The sequence below is a fragment of the Bactrocera tryoni genome, chromosome 1 (assembly GCF_016617805.1).
Source record: "Bactrocera tryoni isolate S06 chromosome 1, CSIRO_BtryS06_freeze2, whole genome shotgun sequence".
NCBI lineage: Eukaryota > Metazoa > Arthropoda > Insecta > Diptera > Tephritidae > Bactrocera > Bactrocera tryoni.
In genome coordinates, this window is record NC_052499.1 from 78,518,248 (window position 1) to 78,539,750 (window position 21,503).

The 21,503-nt window shown below is 33.0% G+C and overlaps 1 protein-coding gene across 2 annotated transcripts in view; it reads right to left on the minus strand.

Moving 5' to 3' along the window:
- LOC120782731 (elongation of very long chain fatty acids protein) overlaps positions 1–21,503 on the minus strand; it is a 48,229-nt gene that overhangs the window by 1,197 nt on the left and 25,529 nt on the right. For both annotated transcript variants that reach the window (XM_040115161.1, XM_040115163.1), the window contains exons 2-7: positions 7,866–8,007; positions 4,106–4,296; positions 3,948–4,028; positions 2,855–3,017; positions 2,577–2,713; positions 2,219–2,512 (exon numbers count right to left, since the gene is read on the minus strand). In XM_040115161.1, the coding sequence (XP_039971095.1) occupies positions 2,219–2,512; positions 2,577–2,713; positions 2,855–3,017; positions 3,948–4,028; positions 4,106–4,296; positions 7,866–7,926 (927 nt within the window). In that variant the 5' untranslated portion in view covers positions 7,927–8,007. The remainder of the gene's footprint in view (positions 1–2,218; positions 2,513–2,576; positions 2,714–2,854; positions 3,018–3,947; positions 4,029–4,105; positions 4,297–7,865; positions 8,008–21,503) is intronic.

The window sequence follows — 21,503 nt, forward strand, 5'->3', positions numbered from 1 at the left end:
AACCAAAATCAATATAAATAACTTTTTGTACCTTTTACGCTCTGAGAAAAACACCCGTGAAGGGCCTTGTAGCGTCAGTGCAGCTGTAAATAACGTGTTTTTGCTTTTTTCTTGCCTGAGTAATGCTTAAAGTTCGGCTATAAACTCGTAACCGGTGAGTACGTCAATAAAGAATGCTTAAAGTTTTGAAAATTAAAGTTTCTTATACTTTCTTCAATTATAAAATAATGCTAATGTACGATGCTATATGTAAGTATGCATATAGATTACTGCAAATACGTCACTGCAACACCTCAACATGCGTCATATTAGCCTATAAAAGTGTTTATTTCCAAATAATGAAGACATTAGTGGCTCAAAAAACATATTGCCAACACCCTAGAATGTCAACCACGTGCCGCGGTCAATACATTAAACACTTACACTTTAGACATTGAATTATATAATTGCACAAACATTTACTTGAATTAAAGTTTAAAACTTCTACACTGGAGAAGTACTGGACAGCAGTAGCTCCACATGCAAAACAATAACAATAACAACAACGGCAACGTAAATGATAATAACTCAACAAATTGGCACCTGTGCGTTAGTTTACTGCTCGATGTTTAGTTCTGTAATTAGGCGCGTTTGCCTAAGCACTTGGCTCAAATTTATTTGAAGCGCTTTTAGAAAATGCTGAAAGCACATTCATACATGGTAATTGACTTAGGGTAGGCCATTATTATAAATTTGTTTTGATTACTAATTGACATAAGCATATGCAGTGGCTTAAGTGTATATTAAATAGAACTTAGAAAAGAAACACTTGTGTGTAAACGTTTCTTCATAAATGAAAATGGACAACAAAGTACAATCTATGGCGTGTGCTGAGGATGTATGCGTATGTGCTACGCGAAGGCATTGACATTATTCACGATTTTTGCTTTGCTTTTATTATGCAAACTATTTTTGTTGAAAGTTCATATGATTTATAAACGAGTTTGAACTGCACTGGAGGTTAAGGTCTTATTTGAGAAGACAATTTTCTTGAAGATAGTAGATAATGCATAAAATGTGGCCTTGGAGCCGCATTCTCTTGACATTAAGGGACCGCATGAGAAATTTGCTCGTACAAGCTCGCTCAACCTAACCTAAAATTTTTCAAAGCTAGCTTTTAGTTCTAAAATTGTAACATGTGTTTGTTTGTATTACAAAAGATTGCATAATAAAAGGCAATTGATTCCCACTATAACCGGTTCTACGCCACCAGAACTGACTCGTATTTTATGAAGGTGCAATTTCTGCGATCCAACCTTGTCTGGATACGTAAGTAGTGTCAGTCAGCAAAATTTCATATTAAATCTGGAATATGAGTTTACGAATTCCCGTCAGTTAAGAGGAAAATGCTATATTTTTTTTTATGTTGAACTGACAACAACCCTTTCCAGTCAGTTAAACCCTACATACTTAAAAAGAGGTTTATGATCAAGTATATACCGCTGAGAGCTAACGCAACTTAAGCATAAGCTTATGATCAAGTATACAGCACTGAGAGCTAACGCAACCTAAGCATAAGCTTATGGAAACCGACCGACAATTAATCACCAGATTTGAACTCTTTAGTAGATTATCTCACTTATCTACTATTTTTAGCAAATTTTCGCCATACGAAAATGACACTTGTTAATCTCATCTTAGATTTCAAGCTAACCGACTAGAAAAATTTCAGTATGATTCTGATTTAAAGTCATCTGTTTGTCTATAAGAAAATGTATTATTATCACAGCTGATTTAGACACTACAAAGCGAAATATGTAAACAAACAATGACTTAAAAGCAATGCTGAGTGCACTTGTCAATGAACTCCCAAGGCCAAAAAATTCGTAAATTATTTCCATTAAATGGAAAATATTTAAAACAAAACGTCTTTTATAAGAAAATACTTGTAGGACAATCAAATATTGTTTTTCGATAAATATTACACGATGTGAAATTTTTAATGTCAAAAAAGCTGTTTTATAAATCTCCAATGGCAATGAGAGCACTCTAGATTAGCGAATAAATTACATGTAAATTAATCACTTCAAATTTTTAGTCGGAATATGATATAACACGATTTTATATTACTACAACAACAACAACAACAACAAAAGTTTAATAAAACTTATTTCAAATCTTCTTAGTGTAAAATGCAAAAAAATAACCACAAAAAGAAATAATAAGTACAAGTACTTACCATGCAAGCACCCTTATTGTTGTTGGACGCCACCAAATGATTGGACAAATCACCATTACTGACAGGTATGCATTTGCCATTCGACGCAGGTAATTTGGTATAACCATTTGTGTTGTTGGCTTTCACCGCCGCGCTGCGAGCCCGTGCATTTGTGTACTTGGCTTTATAAAAGTCAGAGAATAGAAACAGGAACATAATGCCATGCAGACCAATCCAAACCATAAAGCCTTTAGGATAATCGCACTCTCTGAACAGCAACTGGAACTGATGGGTGAAAATGGCGACAAATTGTACCTAAAAGCAAACAATAATTAAAAATACAACAATATAGTATTTTTGTGACAACTATTGTGCTTACCATTTGGAAGGTGGTTAGGTATTTCTTCCACCAGATGAACTTCTGGTATTTGGGACCCATTGCGGCGATCATATAGTAGAAGTACATAACAATGTGTACGAAGGTGTTGAGCAGCGCGAAGAATGTGCTGTGACCGCCTAGAGTGTTGGAAGAGAGTTCAAAGTTTCAAATTAGTAATTTTTGTTGTTGTTGTTAAAATTATTAAATTTCGAAATACGTAAATAAAAGCGTTTCGTTTAAGACGCGCGCACAGCTAGCAATTAAAAGCCGATTTTTACCTGGCGTGAATTTCATGCCCATCCATACGGAGAAGGGCATGCAGCCATGATGGATGACATGCAACGTTGATACATGTTCATTTTTCTTGCGCAATATGAAGAATAGCGTATCAAAGAACTCTGTGAATTTTGAAATGTAATACCACCAACAAGTACGTGCCATCTGCGAGTGAAAATGCAAAAATTAAAAAATCAAAATAAATTCGATCAATTATATGTATGTATGTATATGTATGTTCTACATGCAGCGGTAAATATGTGAATGTATGAAGCGTATTTATGAATAGCATCAAAGTTTACAATAATAATAAAATTATATATGTACTATATAGAAAATAATGGAAATTTTATGCGAATACTTTCACCTTTATCTAACTGCCATATGTGTGAACATGTGTTTGTGTGTACGTGTTTATATACTCTAGAACATAATATTTTAAGTTTGCTACGAAGTTTGTAAAATATACATATAAAGGTTCAGCGCGACGAACTGAGTCTGCCTGTATATACGCGAACTAGTACCGCAGCTTTTGAGATCTCGATCTGAAATTTTACACACATCCTTTTCTCCCCAAGCGGCTACTCATTTGCCGAAATCACCGATAACGGACCACAATAGCATATAGCTGCCATACAAACTGAGCGATCAAAAACAAGTTTTTGTATGGAAAACTCTTTTATTTGGCAATATATCTTCACGTAATTCGACGTATATTATTATCTAAGGCAACGCTACAATCTCCAAATAAATTGTTCAGATTGGACTACTACATCATATAGCAGCCATACAAAGTGCACAATCAAAATGACGTTTTTGTATTGAAAACTTTTTAATTTGGCAAGATATCCTCACGAAATTTGACATAGAATATTGTCCGAGGGAGCGCTACATTTTTCGATAAAATTATTCAGATCGAAAGACTATAGCACATAGCTGCCATGCAAACTTGCCGATCAAACTCAAGCTCTTGTAAGGAATAATTTTTATTTGTAAAGGGTATTAGTTGCCAATTTTTTATTGTTTTTTAAGCACACATACACACACATTACTACTTAATTTGTTCATATTATGTAATCAAAGAAGCACACTTACGCGCAATGCCAATGGATTATTGGAGTAATCGACGGGCTGACATTTGAAACTGTAATTACCCCACCAGCCGCTTCTTAAGTACTGCAAAGCAAGCATTTAAATTTTTTTTATTTGCTGATTCGAGTATGTGTTTTGGAAGAAAAGAATCGAAAACTCACCTCATAGAAAATCCACGCGCTGAATACTGTCTGAAATAGATTGTAGTAGACGAGTATTTTACGCAGATCCAATGCTTTTCGCTTCGCCATCAGGCGCGGCGCAAGCGATTTGCTGAAGTAGGCATAGAATACGCAGACTACTAAGGTGGGGAATGGCGATGACATCATGGGCCAGTCTTTGACACGTGGATCTGTAAAAACGTTAAAAATATGAAAAACCGGCATTGAGTCATTTAAATAATCATTGCTAATAAATTGTTATAAAATTTAAATGTGAAAAACATTGTAAACGACCGGATTTACTACTTATATAATACGAAACAAAAGCGATTCTGTCACGTGGCAATATGGCGAAAAAACAATGGAACTGTATTCGATTTAACAAAAAAAAAAAATAAGAAGCGTGAAGAATGGCGAAACGAACAAACAACTGGCATAAATTAAATGGACTAGCATAAATAACAAAACGTGAAATAGGGAAAGTGCTAACATATTGATACATTCAGAGAGACATTCAAAACTATTTAGAAACTAAAACTACGTAGTGATTTATATATTTTAAATTGAAATGCTAAATCAAACAAATTATTCAATATGTTTCATTGAAGTAGATTGTCTTTCTCATATGTAGAATATTCGATTTATTTTCGGATAGCTTCTAAGCTGGCCGGTTAGCCATTTAGCAATGTGATATATAATGATACGAGGGTTGCTATATATATTCTGGCCTAGGGCAACACTAAGTGTTGCCAGGTGCAATCTGACATCTCCATTGGAAAGTTTGACATTTTTTAGCATAACATCACTCAGAACGTTTTGTCATTTAATCGTGAATTGTTTTATTTACAGGGAATTAAAAAATTCATCTCAGCCAAAAAATGGAATTAACAACAACTTTCGACGTGGATTATCACGACAAGAGTGCATCGATGAACTAAAATCTCTGTATGGCTATGAAGCACCATCCTATAGCGCTGTGAAAAACTGGTACAACGAATTCAATCGTGGCCGACGCTCGCTCAAAGACGAATTCCGTGAAGGTCGTCCAAAAACAGCCGTTGTGCCAGAAAACATCGATGCCGTACTTGAACTGATAATGCAAGACCGTCATATAACATACCTTCAGATAGAGGCATGCCTATGCATATCTCCCACCAGCATACATTCGATATTGCATGAACACCTGTCCGTAAAAAAGGTTTCTTCTCGTTGGATCCCGCACAATTTGACAATCGCTCAAAAAAAGGCTCGTGTGGATTGGTGTAAAGAAATGCTGAAAAAATACGATCGTGGTGCTTCAAAAGACGTTTCTAAGATCGTCACAGGAATCATGGATCTATGCGTATGAGCCCGAAACAAAACAGCAATCGACAAAAAAAAAATAAAAAAAAAAACCAAAAAATAAAAATAAAAAATAAACAAAAAAAAATAAAAAAACATTTTCGTTGATAAATATGCCTATTTACATTATTAGGCCAGAAATATATATAGCAACCTACGTATAACCCCAACCTTAGTTTAGTTTAGGTAACCACTTGCAACACAAATCTGACTCTGTGCATCAAAGGAAAAAAGCTTGCCATAAATAATCATACATATATCATTTTCACCAAGCAAAGATACTAGGTGATATTTACGGGCGTTGCATGATAAGGAGTGTTCTGCTGGATTAGGACTCCGTTCTACAGATCAATGTCGTTATTTCGACGTTGACATGTATTGTAGACACCAAAGCATGTACATACATATTTCTTGATTGTTACGTTTTGACATATGAACACTACTTTTATTCTTAACAGTAACTCAAAATATTCTTCTTGAACAAAAAATGGAATTGAATTGCGAACATTCTCGCGCGATTATCACAGCAATTGTGCTCCGATGAACTTGATTCAATTTTTGACGATGAGGCTCCATCAAGAACTAGTGTTTTTCGATTGTATGGTAAATTCAATCGAGGTTGTAGATCATTGCAAGACGAATTTCGTGGAGGTCGTCTAAAATCAGTTGTTATTACGGAAACCTTTGATACCGTCGCAAATGGATATTGCAAGATGTGACATACATATCTTAAGATTGAGACAACTATAAACATTAGAGGGACCAGCATGCATTCAATATTGCATGATCACTTGATTGAAAAAAAAAAGTTCACGTTGGTTTATACACAATTTCGCAATCGCTCAAAAACTCGTGTCGATTGGTCGAGAGAAATGTTAAAAAATATGATAGATGTGCTTCGAAACATGTCTATGACATCGTTACTGGTAGTAAATATTGAATAAACTAACCGCGAATTTTGCAAATCGATAACATATTGAGACGTTGAAAACTAGTAGATTTAGGCGAATGAGCCCGAAATCAAACAGCAGTCGACGGTGTTGCTTCCAAATGAGCTGAATTCAACAAAGGTTGTTCGCACACGAAGTACTTCCAATCAAATGGTTGCCTGTTTTTTGGAAAAACTGGACATGTAGCAATCAAGCCACTAGTACAATGCAGAACAGTAAATTCTTATTTGCCAGTTGTCTTGCAAGAAATCTGGAGCATCACCGAAGACGGATCACTCTTCACCATGATAATACGAGCTCTCACAAATTGTCGGAAACAAGTGCATTTTTGTGTACTTAAAACATGAATTTGATGAGTCATTCACCATTTAGTCCTGACTTAGCACCGAATGGCTTCTTTTTATTTCTTCTTCCGATATCGAATCACTGTAACATATACATTGTGACAAAAAGTACCCGGAAATTTTATATAAAATGAAACATTTTTTTATTATTCATCAATATTTTGTCCCCTTCAAAGTAATCCCCACCAGATGTAATACACTAACAGCAAAGAGTTTTCCAGTCCTCGAAACACTTTCCATAAGCACTTTTTGGGATGGGACTTTGGCGCGTTTTTTTTTAGTTTTGGCTCGTTTTTCTTTCCATTCCGATAATTGTTGACTTATTTGCATGTCAAACTAATAAACCCATGTCTCATCGGTAGTTATAATACTCTCCTTGAATGTGGGATCGGAATTCGCACGATCAAACATGTCCAAAGAGACCTGTTTACGGCATTCTTTTTGAAAAAAAAAAAAACATTTTTATTGGGATGAGTCAAGCAAGAACGCGTTTCATACTAAAAGTATTCACTAAAATCATTCGAACGGACTTGCGAGAGATGTCGGGTTCTCTTGCCTTCATTTTTTTAATATTTTCATCAGTTAAAGAGGTCTGAGGTCGTTCAGAACGATCTCTTGGAAGCCTTTAAAAGCTTTTTACCACTCGTAGGCTTTTGTTTTTGATAAAACTGAACCGACTTAAGCAGTTGGTGTAGAAAAACTGGTTGACAGATCGCCCTCATATTTGGCATAGTAATTAAGGACAGTCCTACCTACTTAGCAGAATGCATCTTTTTTTAATATAATTTACCCGGGGAATACAATTTCCGGTTGGTTTTTTGTCACAATGTACATCCTGCAATGTTTTGAGTTAGAGAAAAGGGTCATAAAATTTGGAATTCTTGATTTTCCGAAATTATTTAAACTACTTATTAATTAACACGACTTGAAGTGATGGAAATAAAAACTTAATAACACTGATTGATTGATATATATGAAATAATTTAATGGATTCTTAAAATTTGATCAGAAAATTGCAATTTTTAAATGTTTATAGTTTTTTCTTTGGGTTAAAGAAATAACAAAAAATAATAATAATTAATATTCTGATAAGTAGAACTAGGTTTAATTGCAATTACCACTCACCACTTCGATTGTCCATGAGGTCTCTGTACCAGTCGTAAACTTCATGTAGTATAACAGCCATTTTGATGTGCGCTTTGTTTTTGTTTTTTTGTTTTTATGTGTTTATTTTGATAGCTTTTAGTATTTATTGCTCAGTTGCCAACTGCAAAGAAATAAAAAATAAGCTTGTTTTTATTAAAATGCATATTTATTCTTAGCGGCTGAGTGCCGATAATCAAAAAGATGTAAAAATACGATTTGGAAGGGATGAGTGAGGAAGTAAAAATAGTAAACCCTGCGCGGCAACAATCTTTTTTAATGGCACATTTAGGAAAATCCCCAGTGCAGCAAAGTGCAACGCCGTCAACGATAAGGACGAGAACAAACAAGCGTGTGCAAAAACCCCGCACAACAACAACAAGGCAAGTAGTTGGGGCACAAGATTCTTCAATGCCAACGACGTGAGGATTTTAAAAAATATTCCACGGCAGTGTTGCAGTGACGTTTCCTTATCGGCCGCCGCTGATGCACACACTCACGCACACACACACACATACACATGGAGAAAAGATTACAGTTAATTGTGCACGGTTATTGCCATTGTTGCCGCTGTTAGGGCTAAGCGGCGATAAATTTAAACTGGTTTAATCGCATTATGCAGCGGAGGCTCACTGATTGACTGCTTAAGCGTACGTGAATGCACAATATTTTCCTGCGCCCATTTCCATCGTTGTTGTATTTGTTGTTGTTGTTGTTGTTGCATTGTTTTAGTGTTTTTTGATTTGCAATCACCTCGATGGAAATTTCTGCCTAAGCACACATTACTGGCAGCTCATTGCGGAATATTACAGCCGCAGAGCAAAAACAAAAACAACAAAAGCAGCAGCAACAAAAACAACAAACAAGCTTGTATTAATTTGTTAATTGAAAGGCGGGTACGAAGCACCGTAGCATCACTAATCAGCGCGATAATAACGGGAGCAGGAAAAAATGTGTTTTTGTTGTTGTTGTTGGCTGGGTGTATGTTTTTGTTTTGATATAAAATTAGTGTCATTAATTACAAGTTACTTTGTAGTGCATTAATTTCGCGTTACGCTCGGTTATTACAATTCAAAGCACACGTACGATGCACACATACATATGTACATACAAACATATATAGATACATCAAAGTATGTGTATGAGCATATACATAAATATGTATGTTAGTGCATTTATTCATATAAACATACAATAACTGGCAGGTAATCAAAACGTTACGCTAGCAATTACAACAACGATTTGGCAATTAATTTGACATTGAGTCAGCTGAGACGTCAACAGTTGTAATGGCGTACAGACTGACACACAGCCAGACGGGTAGACACATCTACATACATACATACATACATATGTACATATAATGACGGGCGCGCTAAGTAACTGACATTCTCGAGCTTTCAAAAGTGAATGTGCGTAAAATGTAAATATGTTTAGGCAAAGTGCGTGAAACAGGATGTCGACAATGCAAAAATTTCCATTAAATTCTGAACTTTTTTTTATTCACGCAACATATTTATTAAACCTTGGTGAAGGTAGTTGTGTAGGAACGCAAATAAATTCAAAAAAAATAACCAGAAATTAAGTTTTAAATACTCATGAAGCTAGACACATGTTGCTGAAACATTTTTTTGCAACACCAGCTTATAGATGTTTACGAGTGGAAAAAAATGTACGAAAGTAACATTTTTTATATTCATGAAGCTAGACACATGTTGCTGATACATTGTTTAGCAACATCAATAAGCTTTAATGTTTACGAATTCAAAAAAATCAAAGAAGTAACTAATAATTAAGTTTTATATATTCAAGAAGATAGACACATGTTGCTGAAACATTCTTTTGCAACATCGATGAGCTATACTGTTTACAAGTGTAAAACAATGAAGAAAAGAAAAAGAAAGTAACTATTAATAAATTTTTTTGTATTAATGCAGTTAAATACATGTTGCTGAAACATTGTTTAGCAACATCACTAAGCTGCAATTTTTACGAATGCAAATAAATTTCAAAAAGCAAACAAATTATTATTTTTTATATTTATGCAGCTAGACACATGTTGCTGAAATATAGTTCAGCAACATTAATAAGTTTGAAGTTTACGAACGCAAATAAATTCAAAAAAGCAATTAGCTATAAATTAAGTTTTATATATTCAGAAAGCTAAACAAATGTTGCTGAAACATAGTTTAGTGATATTAATAAGCTGCAAGGACAATGCAACTATTTCATCTATACTAATTTTTAATTTTCAGCACTCCTGTTTTAATAATATTTCACAAACATCTTAAAGAAAATTATTTTTAATTAATTAAAATATAAAAAATTATTTTAAAAATTTAATTAATTTAATTTTTTCTTTTGTAATTTAATTAATTTATTTTTTGGGTGTTTATTAATTAATTAATTTTTTTTTTTACTAAATTAGTTGCGTTTACTTCATTATTATGTAATAAAAAAGTAATAAGTAAATGTGATAGAAAGTATTTTCTTTCATAGTCAGCCTAAATGTAGGCAACAAATTTATGATTAAAATCATTTATTGGCAAAATAAAATTCTACTTGAAATCGCGGATAATGAGATCTGAATGCATTGAGGTAGTTACATACATATATGAATGGTGACAAGCTTTATGGCGCCGAATAAGCAGCGTATTTGCAAATATTGCTAACACAGTTAATAGTAAACAAAAATATCTTGAATTTTCAATCTCTAACGTATAAGTTGCCAGATAAACTGTGCAAAGACTGCAATTTAAAAGGTATACGGTGCGATGAAGCAGGGTTTTGAGGTTAGAATATCAAATTTCTACAGCACGAATGTGGATTGGAAGTAAAACAAAAAAACCCAACCGGCTTGATAAATTAAAAAAAAAATTAAAATCTAGTAAGAGCAATCAATTACTCCTTATCCACTTTATTATATACAGTTAACTATTATTTTCTCATTTATAAATATACATATACATATGTATATACATATATTTTCTTAATTTTTAGAATTTTCATTCGGAAGAACGACTGGCGCGCTTGTAACCGCGTAATAGCTGTCTACGCCAATAAAGAAGATGAAGATACTATTTTTAATTTTCAGAGCCTTGCGTTATGGGTTAAGGCGTCGTTCACAAAGGGCAAAATGCCTATATAGTACACATCGGAGTGGCGTTCGTTGACACTGGCATTTTTGCATCCACTCCTACTCATAAATATATAAATCGAGCAGTGAATGAGTGATTGATAGTTTTTCCATTGGTATTTTGCATTTCAATACGAATAGACACACAAGTGCACGTGATTTGTTTTAGTCATTTTGTTTTTCTTTAGGCAAAATATATTTACATACTACAATGTTTAGGTAGCTGCAGTCGGTAGCAATTGGCGTGTAAATGACATACATGTGAATATTTATTTTAAATATATGCATATGTTGCAATTGCCTGAGGTTTTTCTGTGTAATACAAGTATTATGGGGTGTTTTACCCATTTGCATAAACAGTAGCATAAATCCATTTTGTCTATTTCACACAAATTATGCAAACTATTGGCGTTTTGCAAGTTTAATCGAAAAAAGCCATATTAAATACTTCAGAGGAAAAACACGATTTAATTCATTCATGAAGTCGGGTTTAAGGTTTCTTTGCTTGTGAAGAACTGATGTTTGTGACAATTTGTTGGACACAAGTCAGTTTTCATGTTTCAGATGTATGGTGAACTGTCAAAATAATCGATTTTCCAATATTTTGCTGCGACAAAGCTACAATAACCAAATTCGCCCAGCACAAATATTATAAGAACTCCTACCGACAGTGTGAAAATTGATAAAATTGGATGATGACTCAATAGCCAGATAAGCCAGTTATAATTTATCTCCGAGATGGTATGGGTGTGAAAATTGGACAATGGGCATGGCACCGGCCATTTTCCCTTGTAATCCCATATCTCGTAACCCGACCGACCGATCTCGACAATATTTATTCTTATCATATTCCTATGTCACTGTACGAAAATGGACGAGATCGAACTGCAACCACGCCTACTTCTATATAACACAATTTTAAATTTCATTTCATCCTTTTACGTTGTGGTATAAAAATCAAGAAGAGAATAATATAACAGGATAAACCTTTGCCGAATAATGCCTTTAAGATATGACACCTCATGAGCAAAAATATTCAAATCAAACAAAAACCGTTCCAAGCCCCTAAGTACGGAATATTTGGACCCCCATATCTATAGTTGACTTTTCATTCAAAATATGGGTCATTGTGTAAGATATACAATTGAAATTCAGCGATAAACCTTCTCTGAAAATGTTGTGTCTGTATGTCAAAAATGGATTAAATCGGGAAAATACTTCCCTTAGCCCAACTTTCGGGTGACTTTGTACCGCATATATCGGTCAATATGAGAGTTATCTCAATGAAAATGAGATAATTTCGCACGTGAACTTAGCCCCTTCTTACTTTTGTATTATCGACCTTGAACTAATAGTGATCCCAAAGAAACTTTTCCGTTGAACTACACAACTCCAACTTTACTACTGGATTGTTTTAGTTTGTAGTGAACGTTATAGTTGAAGTATGCACGTTTTGAATATTGAACATGAACTGATAAGACTTTATTTATTAAAAAATTATGGAGACTTATTGGACAAGTCAATATTTGTGCAACTCTACAATTAGTCATGCTGACTATGTGAAAACCAAGCTATTCCTATTAAAAATAAATATTAACGACACAATTTTCAGTGAAATGCTTAAAATAAATTTGAACAATGAGCTAAATATACAATTTTGCGGTTTGACTAAAACCCCACGACTAGGATTGGTAAGCTAAAGAAACAGTTTGCTGGAAATTTTATGTATCCATCCGAAAGCATTTGAAGCAGTGCAACATAGTACGAAGATGTTTGCTTTACCGGAGACGACAGCACTTGTGAAGCGTAAAGTAATTTAATTATTACCGATAATTATTTATATGTAAACAAAGACTGAAGTACAAAATAAATACTTATAATTGTTTATTAGGAGAATAGGTTAAGTGGGAGCCAGCTTTAGAGGCTTCAAAAAATCGATTTTTGGAGGATTTTTTTGGGAGGGAAAGAAGTAATTGATTAAAGCGAAATTTTTAGGGGTTATAGTTATATATTTAAACATCATTCGAAAATTTTTTGGATACGAAATTTTTGATATTCTGTCTTTGGGAAGCAATTGCCCGATGCATCTCGCATGTGCATTTGTCGGACGGAGAGCAGTATGCAGGTCGCAATTTGTATCGGAAAGAAAAAAAATCAAAGATATTCATATTTGTTAATAACTTATCTTCTAGTTAAACTAAGAAAATTACAAAAAAAAAGGTGTAAAATTCTACAATTTTTTTTTAATTATTAAAAAATGTGGTTTTTGACCAAAAAATTGTTACTTTAAATTTGTTTTGTTTAAAAATATGTTCATGTTGACTTTTCTTATTTTTTTTTTTAGTTTAAATAGAAGATAATTTAATGCCAAAGATAATAAACGTAGTCACAATTCCATACGCCCGCCAATTAAGAAAAATCGTAAGAATGAAAAACCGAGAAATCGCGCGTCAAAGTTTTCACTTTCTGCCAAGCGCTCATATATCTGCTAGACGCTTGGTCAACTTCGACGCTCCCTTCTAGCTTCGACAATATTCCGAAATCCCATCTATAACTTTGTGGACATAGTCTTAGATAATTTTTAAAGAGATTTAAGCAAAAAAAATAGATTTTTTGAAGCTTCTAAAGCAGGCTGCCCCCTTAAATTGTGTGAAATTCACATTTGTGTATACTGTGGGCAAAAAATAATAAGACTTTATAATTTAAATTTCTTGCTAAAATCCATACGCAGAAATGATTTTGTTTTCTAGGTTGGTATGACTATCAGTGACATCTGTGCCAAATGTGACAACAAAACAATAATTAGTGTTTAGTATACGCTTGTCTTTCTGAAGTGCGATGGAGATTTTTGCGATGGATGAAGTTATCCAACAAAGAAGTTCCATTAAATTTTTAAAATTTCTGATGTCGAAATGTTCAGAATGTTGGAAAAGGCTACGGTGATAAATGTTTGTCTCGAGCAAGTGTTTTTGATTGGTAAAAATTATTCAAAGAGGGTTGAGAACGCGTTGACGACGATCCACGTCCCAAACGGTCATCGGCAGCAATTGATGATCAACACGTCAATAAAATAAAAAAAAGAAAGAATTGGTGTTTGAGAATCGATGACTAATATTCAGAGATCTTACTGGCATCGTTGGAACATCGGAGCGATCACTGAAAGCCATTTTCAAAGATCAATTGGGCCTAAGAAAAGTGAAAGCACGATTGGTTCCAAAATCACAAATTTTTTTTCGATTGTTTTCGTCTGTGAAACAATGCTATCCGACTAACAGGATGTCATGTCTATGCTAACGACTCGGAAACAGATCAACCTGCCGAATATCGTGGCAAAGGTGAGCCGAAGTCGAAAAAACACGTCAAAGCAGGTCAAAATTCAAAGTTACGTTGACAGTTTTCAACGATTATCTCAAGGTACCCCTTCCGCAAAACACTTTTGAGTCGATTGAAGACATTACACGTGAGTCCCTACGCGCATTGAAGGATTAGAAAAAACGTTTGAACAAGTGTATTGGGGTCAAGAAAGATCACTTTGAGGGATACGACTTAGATTTTGAAGAACAAATTTCAAAATTATGAATAAAGTCTTACTACTTTTTGCCCATAGTAAGTAATAAAGAAATGCTTCGAAGCACATCATCTAATTAAACTGTTTCATAATAAAGTCGTGCAAAGAAATAATATATTAAAAATATATTAAAAAAAGCATTCCATTGAATATATTATAAATGAAAATAGCAAAATATAATTGTTGTTGTAATGCATGTCGTGGAATGATAAGTGTTTCGGTTTTCGCATTTATTTACATTGATTGCCTTTTTCGCGAAAATACAAATAAGTGAAAGAGTAAAAATTCCATTCATGGAAAAAAATGCGATTAAAACGGTAAATGCGAGTGTAAAAAAATACGAACATTTCTATACATATTTATAGAGCTGTTGTTGTGTTGCTTTGTGGCGCTCCAAATAGAACACTGCATTGATTTGACATGCCATCATATGCAAACAACCGCACACACTCGCACACACACACACCTTGAAAATTGCGCAAACATTAATTTTCATTTAAACGAATTAAATATGTATTTAATTTGAATTTCGTGGTTTCGCTTTGTGCTATTTTCCGCCTGTGCTTGTTTGTTATTTGCTGTTTTTGTTTTTCATGCACTGACTTTTGTGACACTTGCCGCTGTTCTAATTACTAACAACCGTGAAATTTGTCACTGCTTATTGGCGTCAAAGTTGTCTTAATCCATATTCATAGTTTTTTTTTTGCATGTATTTTGTTTTTGTTTTTGGAATGTTTTTTTTTTTTCGTTTTTTGCATTTTTTGTATTTTTTGTTTTTTGTATTTTTTGTTTTTTCGCATTCAACGACGCAGTTGCATTGAGTTTTGCGCGCAACATTAAGCGCGTGTGCAAAGTTCGAAGCGAACAGAAGCATTAATTTGGCGGCAATCAAAGGGGCGTTTGAATTTCAAGTGATTTGACGCTTCATAGATTTTTTATAGCTAAACAATGCAAGGGATCACGCTTAAGTTGTTTTCACTTTCGCAAATGATGGAATTTTTTCAACTGTTGCTTGGTAGGAATATTTCCAGTGATTTGAAATTTTTATATATTTTCCCTTTTTACGGGTTTAAAAAACAACTTAGAGAACTTTAAAGAGGCTTGTAGTAAAATTCTAATGCTTTGATGTCGAGAATATCTCTCTAAATGGTAAATGCATGGAAATGATTGGAAGTTTACGACTATTTTATAAAGTCGTTTCTCATTTGTGAAAAATTTAGAATTCAGAATGGGTTAAAGAATCGAAATTATTGCACAAATATATTTATGAAGGTCATGTGAATTTCAAGCCGGTTCGGAGAAATTTTACTTACAGACTCTCAAAACAGCGTTTCGAAAAAATGCGTTTAAGGTTTTGCAAGCCGATCACACCCAGTTAAAAAAATGTTACAATTATGTTCATATCTACGAAACAATTTGCTGGATCAACCTCAAATTTTCGGAGAATTTTTGCAAATATACAAATCTAGATACGATATACATACATACATAATTTGATTTTTTGAAAATTCACAAGTTGGCATAATACTTTAAGTGCAAATAAGGTTTGTGACTTAGCTAAAATAAAGCTATTTTGGATAAACCTCGAGTTTTTGGAGAATATGTACAAATATACAAATCTAGATACGATATACATATGTACATATATCGAAATTCGATTTTTTGAGATTCACAAGTTGATATAACCCTTTTGGTTTGCGACTTAGCTAAAATAGTAATAATGCGCCTACATGTATGCAACACTCTTTAATGCACTAGTGTGTTTACTCCTTGAATGCACTACTTTTTTATTATTTTTAATGTAAGAGTTTAAGTTAAAAATTGTAATAATTTAAAAAATATGTGTTTACTAAATAACGGAATAAACGAGCAGCACTTTTATGCATCAATGCTGGCCAAAGTAAGAATATTGATTCGTACTATATTTTTGTAAAACTCAGCACTCAGCTCAGGAAAGTTTTTCGACAGCCGAATAGTTATCTCTCGTTAAAAAATCGTTTGATAGATTTCATCAGCATTTGGAAATATTTAACATCTTATAAGATCACCGTTCTAAAGATAAACAGCAAAACGCATATCACAAATGGCAAAAGAAGCCAAGACAAACACCTAAAATAAGTCCACCCTGTATAAATTTATCACTTATTTAAGTGTTAATAGAAGAAAATATTTCAAAATTAGAATAGAATCTGACGAATTTCCATTGAATTAGCAAAAGCTGCAATTAACTTGAACAAATCGTTTAATAACTGTACACATACATACATATGTACATACATATACATTTATGTGTCTGAGCAGCTAAACAGATACGGAAGATCATAAATACGACAAATGTGGTCACAAACAAACAGCAGCAACTAGCAGTCTAATAAAAATGTTGTCAAACAGCAGCAACAGCGAATTAATTACACGAAGTGCAATTATCGTTGGCTGCAATTTACAACCTTCAACAAGTTATGCAGTGCACCGTTATATAAACGAGTCAATGCGCACAACAGCAATAACAGCTTGGCAAATGCAGAATTTAATGGCAAGTTGAAATAAAACAAAAAAAAACAGTTATAAAAGCAACAACAAAAATAAAATAAACAATACAACAACAACAAAATCAAAAAATAAAACAACAACAAAATCAAAAAAAAACAACAACAAAACTAAAAACAACAAAAAAATATTTAAAAACAACAACAATAAAAGCAACAAAAACAACAACAACAGCAAAACTAAAACCAACAAAAAATATTTAAACAAAAAAACCACAATAAAATCAACAAAAATGGCTAAAAACAACAACAAAAATAAAATTTAAAAAATATTTAAAACAAGAACAAATAAATTCCAAAAATTTAAAAACAACAATAAAATCAGCACCAAAATAAAATTTAAAAATATATTTAAAAAAAAATAAAATAAAACCAACAAAAATATTAAAAAACAACAAAAATAAAATTCAAAATATATATCTTTAAAATGAATTAAAATAAGCAAAAAAGAAACAAAATAAAATCAACAAAACTATTTAAAAAACAACAACCAAAAACATATAAAAAATATTTTTAAAAAAATATTAAGAAAAAAAATAAAACAAAATCAACAAAAACAAAAACAACAAATAAAATATTAAAGAAGCAAGCAAATAAAAACAGCAAAAAATACAAAATGTTGCAAAAAAACTATAAACAATGCCTGCTGTGTAGCAAGTTCCAATAAGCTAGTGTTTGCATACATATACATATGTATGTGTGTTAGTGTGCAACAAGACCATATGTACATTTGCACGCATAACTGTAAAAACTCCGACATGCATTCCGCACGTTGCACTACGGAAGGTCACGGTTTCCTCTAAACTGCCGCAGATTTGGACTTCAACTCATTGTTGTTGCTGTAGTTGTACGTTGCAATTACAACTGACACAGCAAGTTTTGCCGTCGTCGCTATGTGCGCACCTTTGAATTTTTTGAATGTCATGAACGAAACAAAATTAAACAAAAAATAAATAAATAAAAAATGACTAACTCTGTCTTTTGTTGTTGTTGTTAGCAAGCAACTGCTGCAAATTCTTGCAGCGCGATTTACAAACTTTCAGCTATTGCAACGTCTAGCGGGCTATTAGCAGGTCAGTAGCACTGGTCGTTGGCCTCGCCATTGCAATTAGACACCAGTGTACAACAACAACAAATTGAGTGGGAAGCTTATGAATGGGCTTAAGCGGCATAAAAGAAGCAGCGAACGAACTCAAAAATATTGATCACATGAGTTCATCAGCAGTTAGGAGAGGAGGTAGCCAAAGGGGAAAAATAATAATAATAAAAAAAACATAAAGATAAAATAGAAATAGCATAAAGCAAAAATAAAAAAAACATAAAAAACAAAATTAAAATAAAAAAAATAGAAATAAAAAAAACACAAAAATAAATAAATTCAAAAATACAAAGAAATCACAAAACGGAAAGTGAATAACGAAAAACAAACCGATGATAATTGAGTTAGCCTCCGCAGTGTGGGTGTTTAGCGTTATTTCTTCACTTGTTGGCGCAAATCAATTTGGCCTACACTCGTTGTGACTCGCTGACGCCGGTTAAAGTTCATCAAAACACGCCAAAAAGCGGCAGCAAAACGAAAGAAAAAAGCATAAATGCGCAAGTAAATAGCATAAGGCAAAGGCGAATGCGCCAACAAAAGCGCTTTGTCAAGGTAAACAAGCAGCAGGCGCTCATCCGCCAACTGTCGGTCGGCCTGTGCCACGCGGCGGATGCGCACAAGCGCGCATGACAGCGCAGCAGGGCAGGCGGTCGCTTACATAATGACAGTAAGAGCATGACAGACGGACGGACGGTCGGCCGTTTGTGCAAATATTATTTCGCCGTTGCTGCAACTGCTGCTGCACCCTTTTTCACGTACTGCCAGGCGCTGTGTGCGTTTGACAGCGTCGCTGGCAGTCAGTTGCAGTGCTTTGTTGTTCAAGCTGCAGTGACAGCGCGCGCCGATGACAGTCGCAGCCAACTAACTGCAGTGCTTCCGTCTTTTTGTATGTGCTGTGGGCTGTGCGCAGCGTATGAAAGTACTTGGGAAATGTAAATAATTGCAACTATGAGGTGGCATTTGCTGCATTCGATTCAAACGATATATTAGACTCAGGCGGAAAAAGACGAGGAAATTAAAATTCATGCTCGGGCATTGCAGGCATTATTCGACAAATTATTAGTTAATAATTTTATTTTCCGTTTTTTGAGTTAAAATTACGTAATGCACTCATACACCGTAAAAAAAGTAAAACAACTAAATTCAATTTTATGAAAATCTTTAACTAGATTTTGAGTGTTCAACTAAATGCCTGATCTGTAGAATATCTGTCGAGTTTGTAACATTGTCATGCTCAAATCCATACCGAATTTCTTGTAGATATATTGGCAATTAAAAAATAATGACACATAATTTGTTATCAATACGGAATTTTGCTAATTTTGACCCCATAATCGTTGGTAATTCACACTACATTTGATCTGCATAGATAAGATTGTGCGTTTAACAATGTCATAAACATTTGTAATCAAAAAAATTTTCGTTTGCGAAAAAGCACATCATTCGATGACGCATCTAAATGTACACCTGTTAGAAAAGCAGTCAAGAACTAAGCGCCGTTTGGCTAGATAATAAATTATTTGATAAACAATAAAAAAGCAGTCGAACCCAAAGTGTGCAAACAATTTATATTTGTAGAACACATATATCTACATATTTGTGATTTTCTTTTGGAAACTTTAAGAGGTTTTAGCATTTTTTGACATTATAATAATAATTAATTTTTATTTAATTTTATTTTATTTATTTTTAAATTTATTTTTTTTTTAATTCAATTTTTTTCTTATTTTTTATTTTTTAATTTTTTCTATTTATTGATTTATTTTTTATTTATTAATTTTGTTTCGTATTTATTTATTTTTTATTGTATTTATTTCTTTTTGTTTTTTGTTATATCTATCAAGAAATTAGTCTATACATTGCGCTAATTTTTTCATGCATTTTCTATATTTTCTTTAGGCAGCGTCTTTGCAGCCTACTACTACTGTAGTAACCAGTTATTGTATTATTTTTGGTTATTGCCTTTTATATGAATAAATTGGTATTTTTTTCAATTTTTTTATTTTAATATTATATCTTATTTATTATTTTTTAGCAGTTTTTTGTATTTAATAACTTGTTAATCAGCAGTTAGAAGAGCAAATCTTCGCTGGATATATTTAATATATTAAATTTATACAAATATACACATATACATATGTATAATATAATAGGTTGTCAAAAAAGTCTTGCGGTATTTTCGCTAGTAGGCGCTGAAAGCGCGTAGTTCTAGTTTTATTCGTCGCATCGGGTCATGCTATACCTTTCTGGAAAGCTCATTTCACGCGCTAACACGTGTTTGATTGATTGTCGTTCGTGAGTTATAGCGTCGCAAACATGGAGCAAAATAAAGAGAAAATACGGCATATTTTACAGTACTACTACGATAAAGGCAAAAATGCATCTCAAGCCGCCAATAAAATTTGTGCAGTTTATGGACCCGATACAGTTTCCATTTCCACCGCACAACGATGGTTTCAACGTTTTCGTTCTGGTGTAGAGGTGGTCGAAGATGCGCCACGCTCCGGAAGGTCTGCCGTCGAAAATTGCGATAAAATCGCTGAATTGGTCGAAAGAGACCGGTATAGTAGCAGCCGTAGCATCGGTCAGGAGCTGGGCATGAGTCATCAAAAATTCATTTCAATTTCAATAAAAAAAATAAAAAAAACCATAAAAATACCGCAAGACTTTTTTGACAACCCATTATAATAAGTCGGCGTCGGGAAGGAAGGCGGCCAAGTTGTCATTCAAACCATTTATTAACATATGTATATAGTAACAGTTTGACAGTTTGACAATAATAATAGCTATCCATAGAAACTTGTATGATCAGAACAAAAAAATAAAAATAAACAGTTATTTATAATTTTCTTTTTTACTTTTTGCTATTTAAGCTTTTCCAAAATGCAAAAAAAAAATGTTTGATGAAAATTAAATGAATAACGATAATGAAAAAAAATAATACAATAAAAAATAATTTTATTTAATATAAAAAAAAAATAAAATAAAAAATAATTTTATTTTTCATTATCGTTATACATTTAATTTTTTTATTATTATTATTTTTATTAAATAAAAAAATTATATAACCGATAATAAAGTGTATTAAAAAACTTAATAAACAGTTATTTATTATTTTTTTTACCTCTTACGATTTAAACTTTTCCAAAACACAAAAAAATTTATCTTGAAAACTAAAACACCAAATATTTTTTATTTTATATATATATTTATTTATTTTATTATTTTTTCATTAACTGTTATTCATTTAAGTTTTTATAATAATACTTTA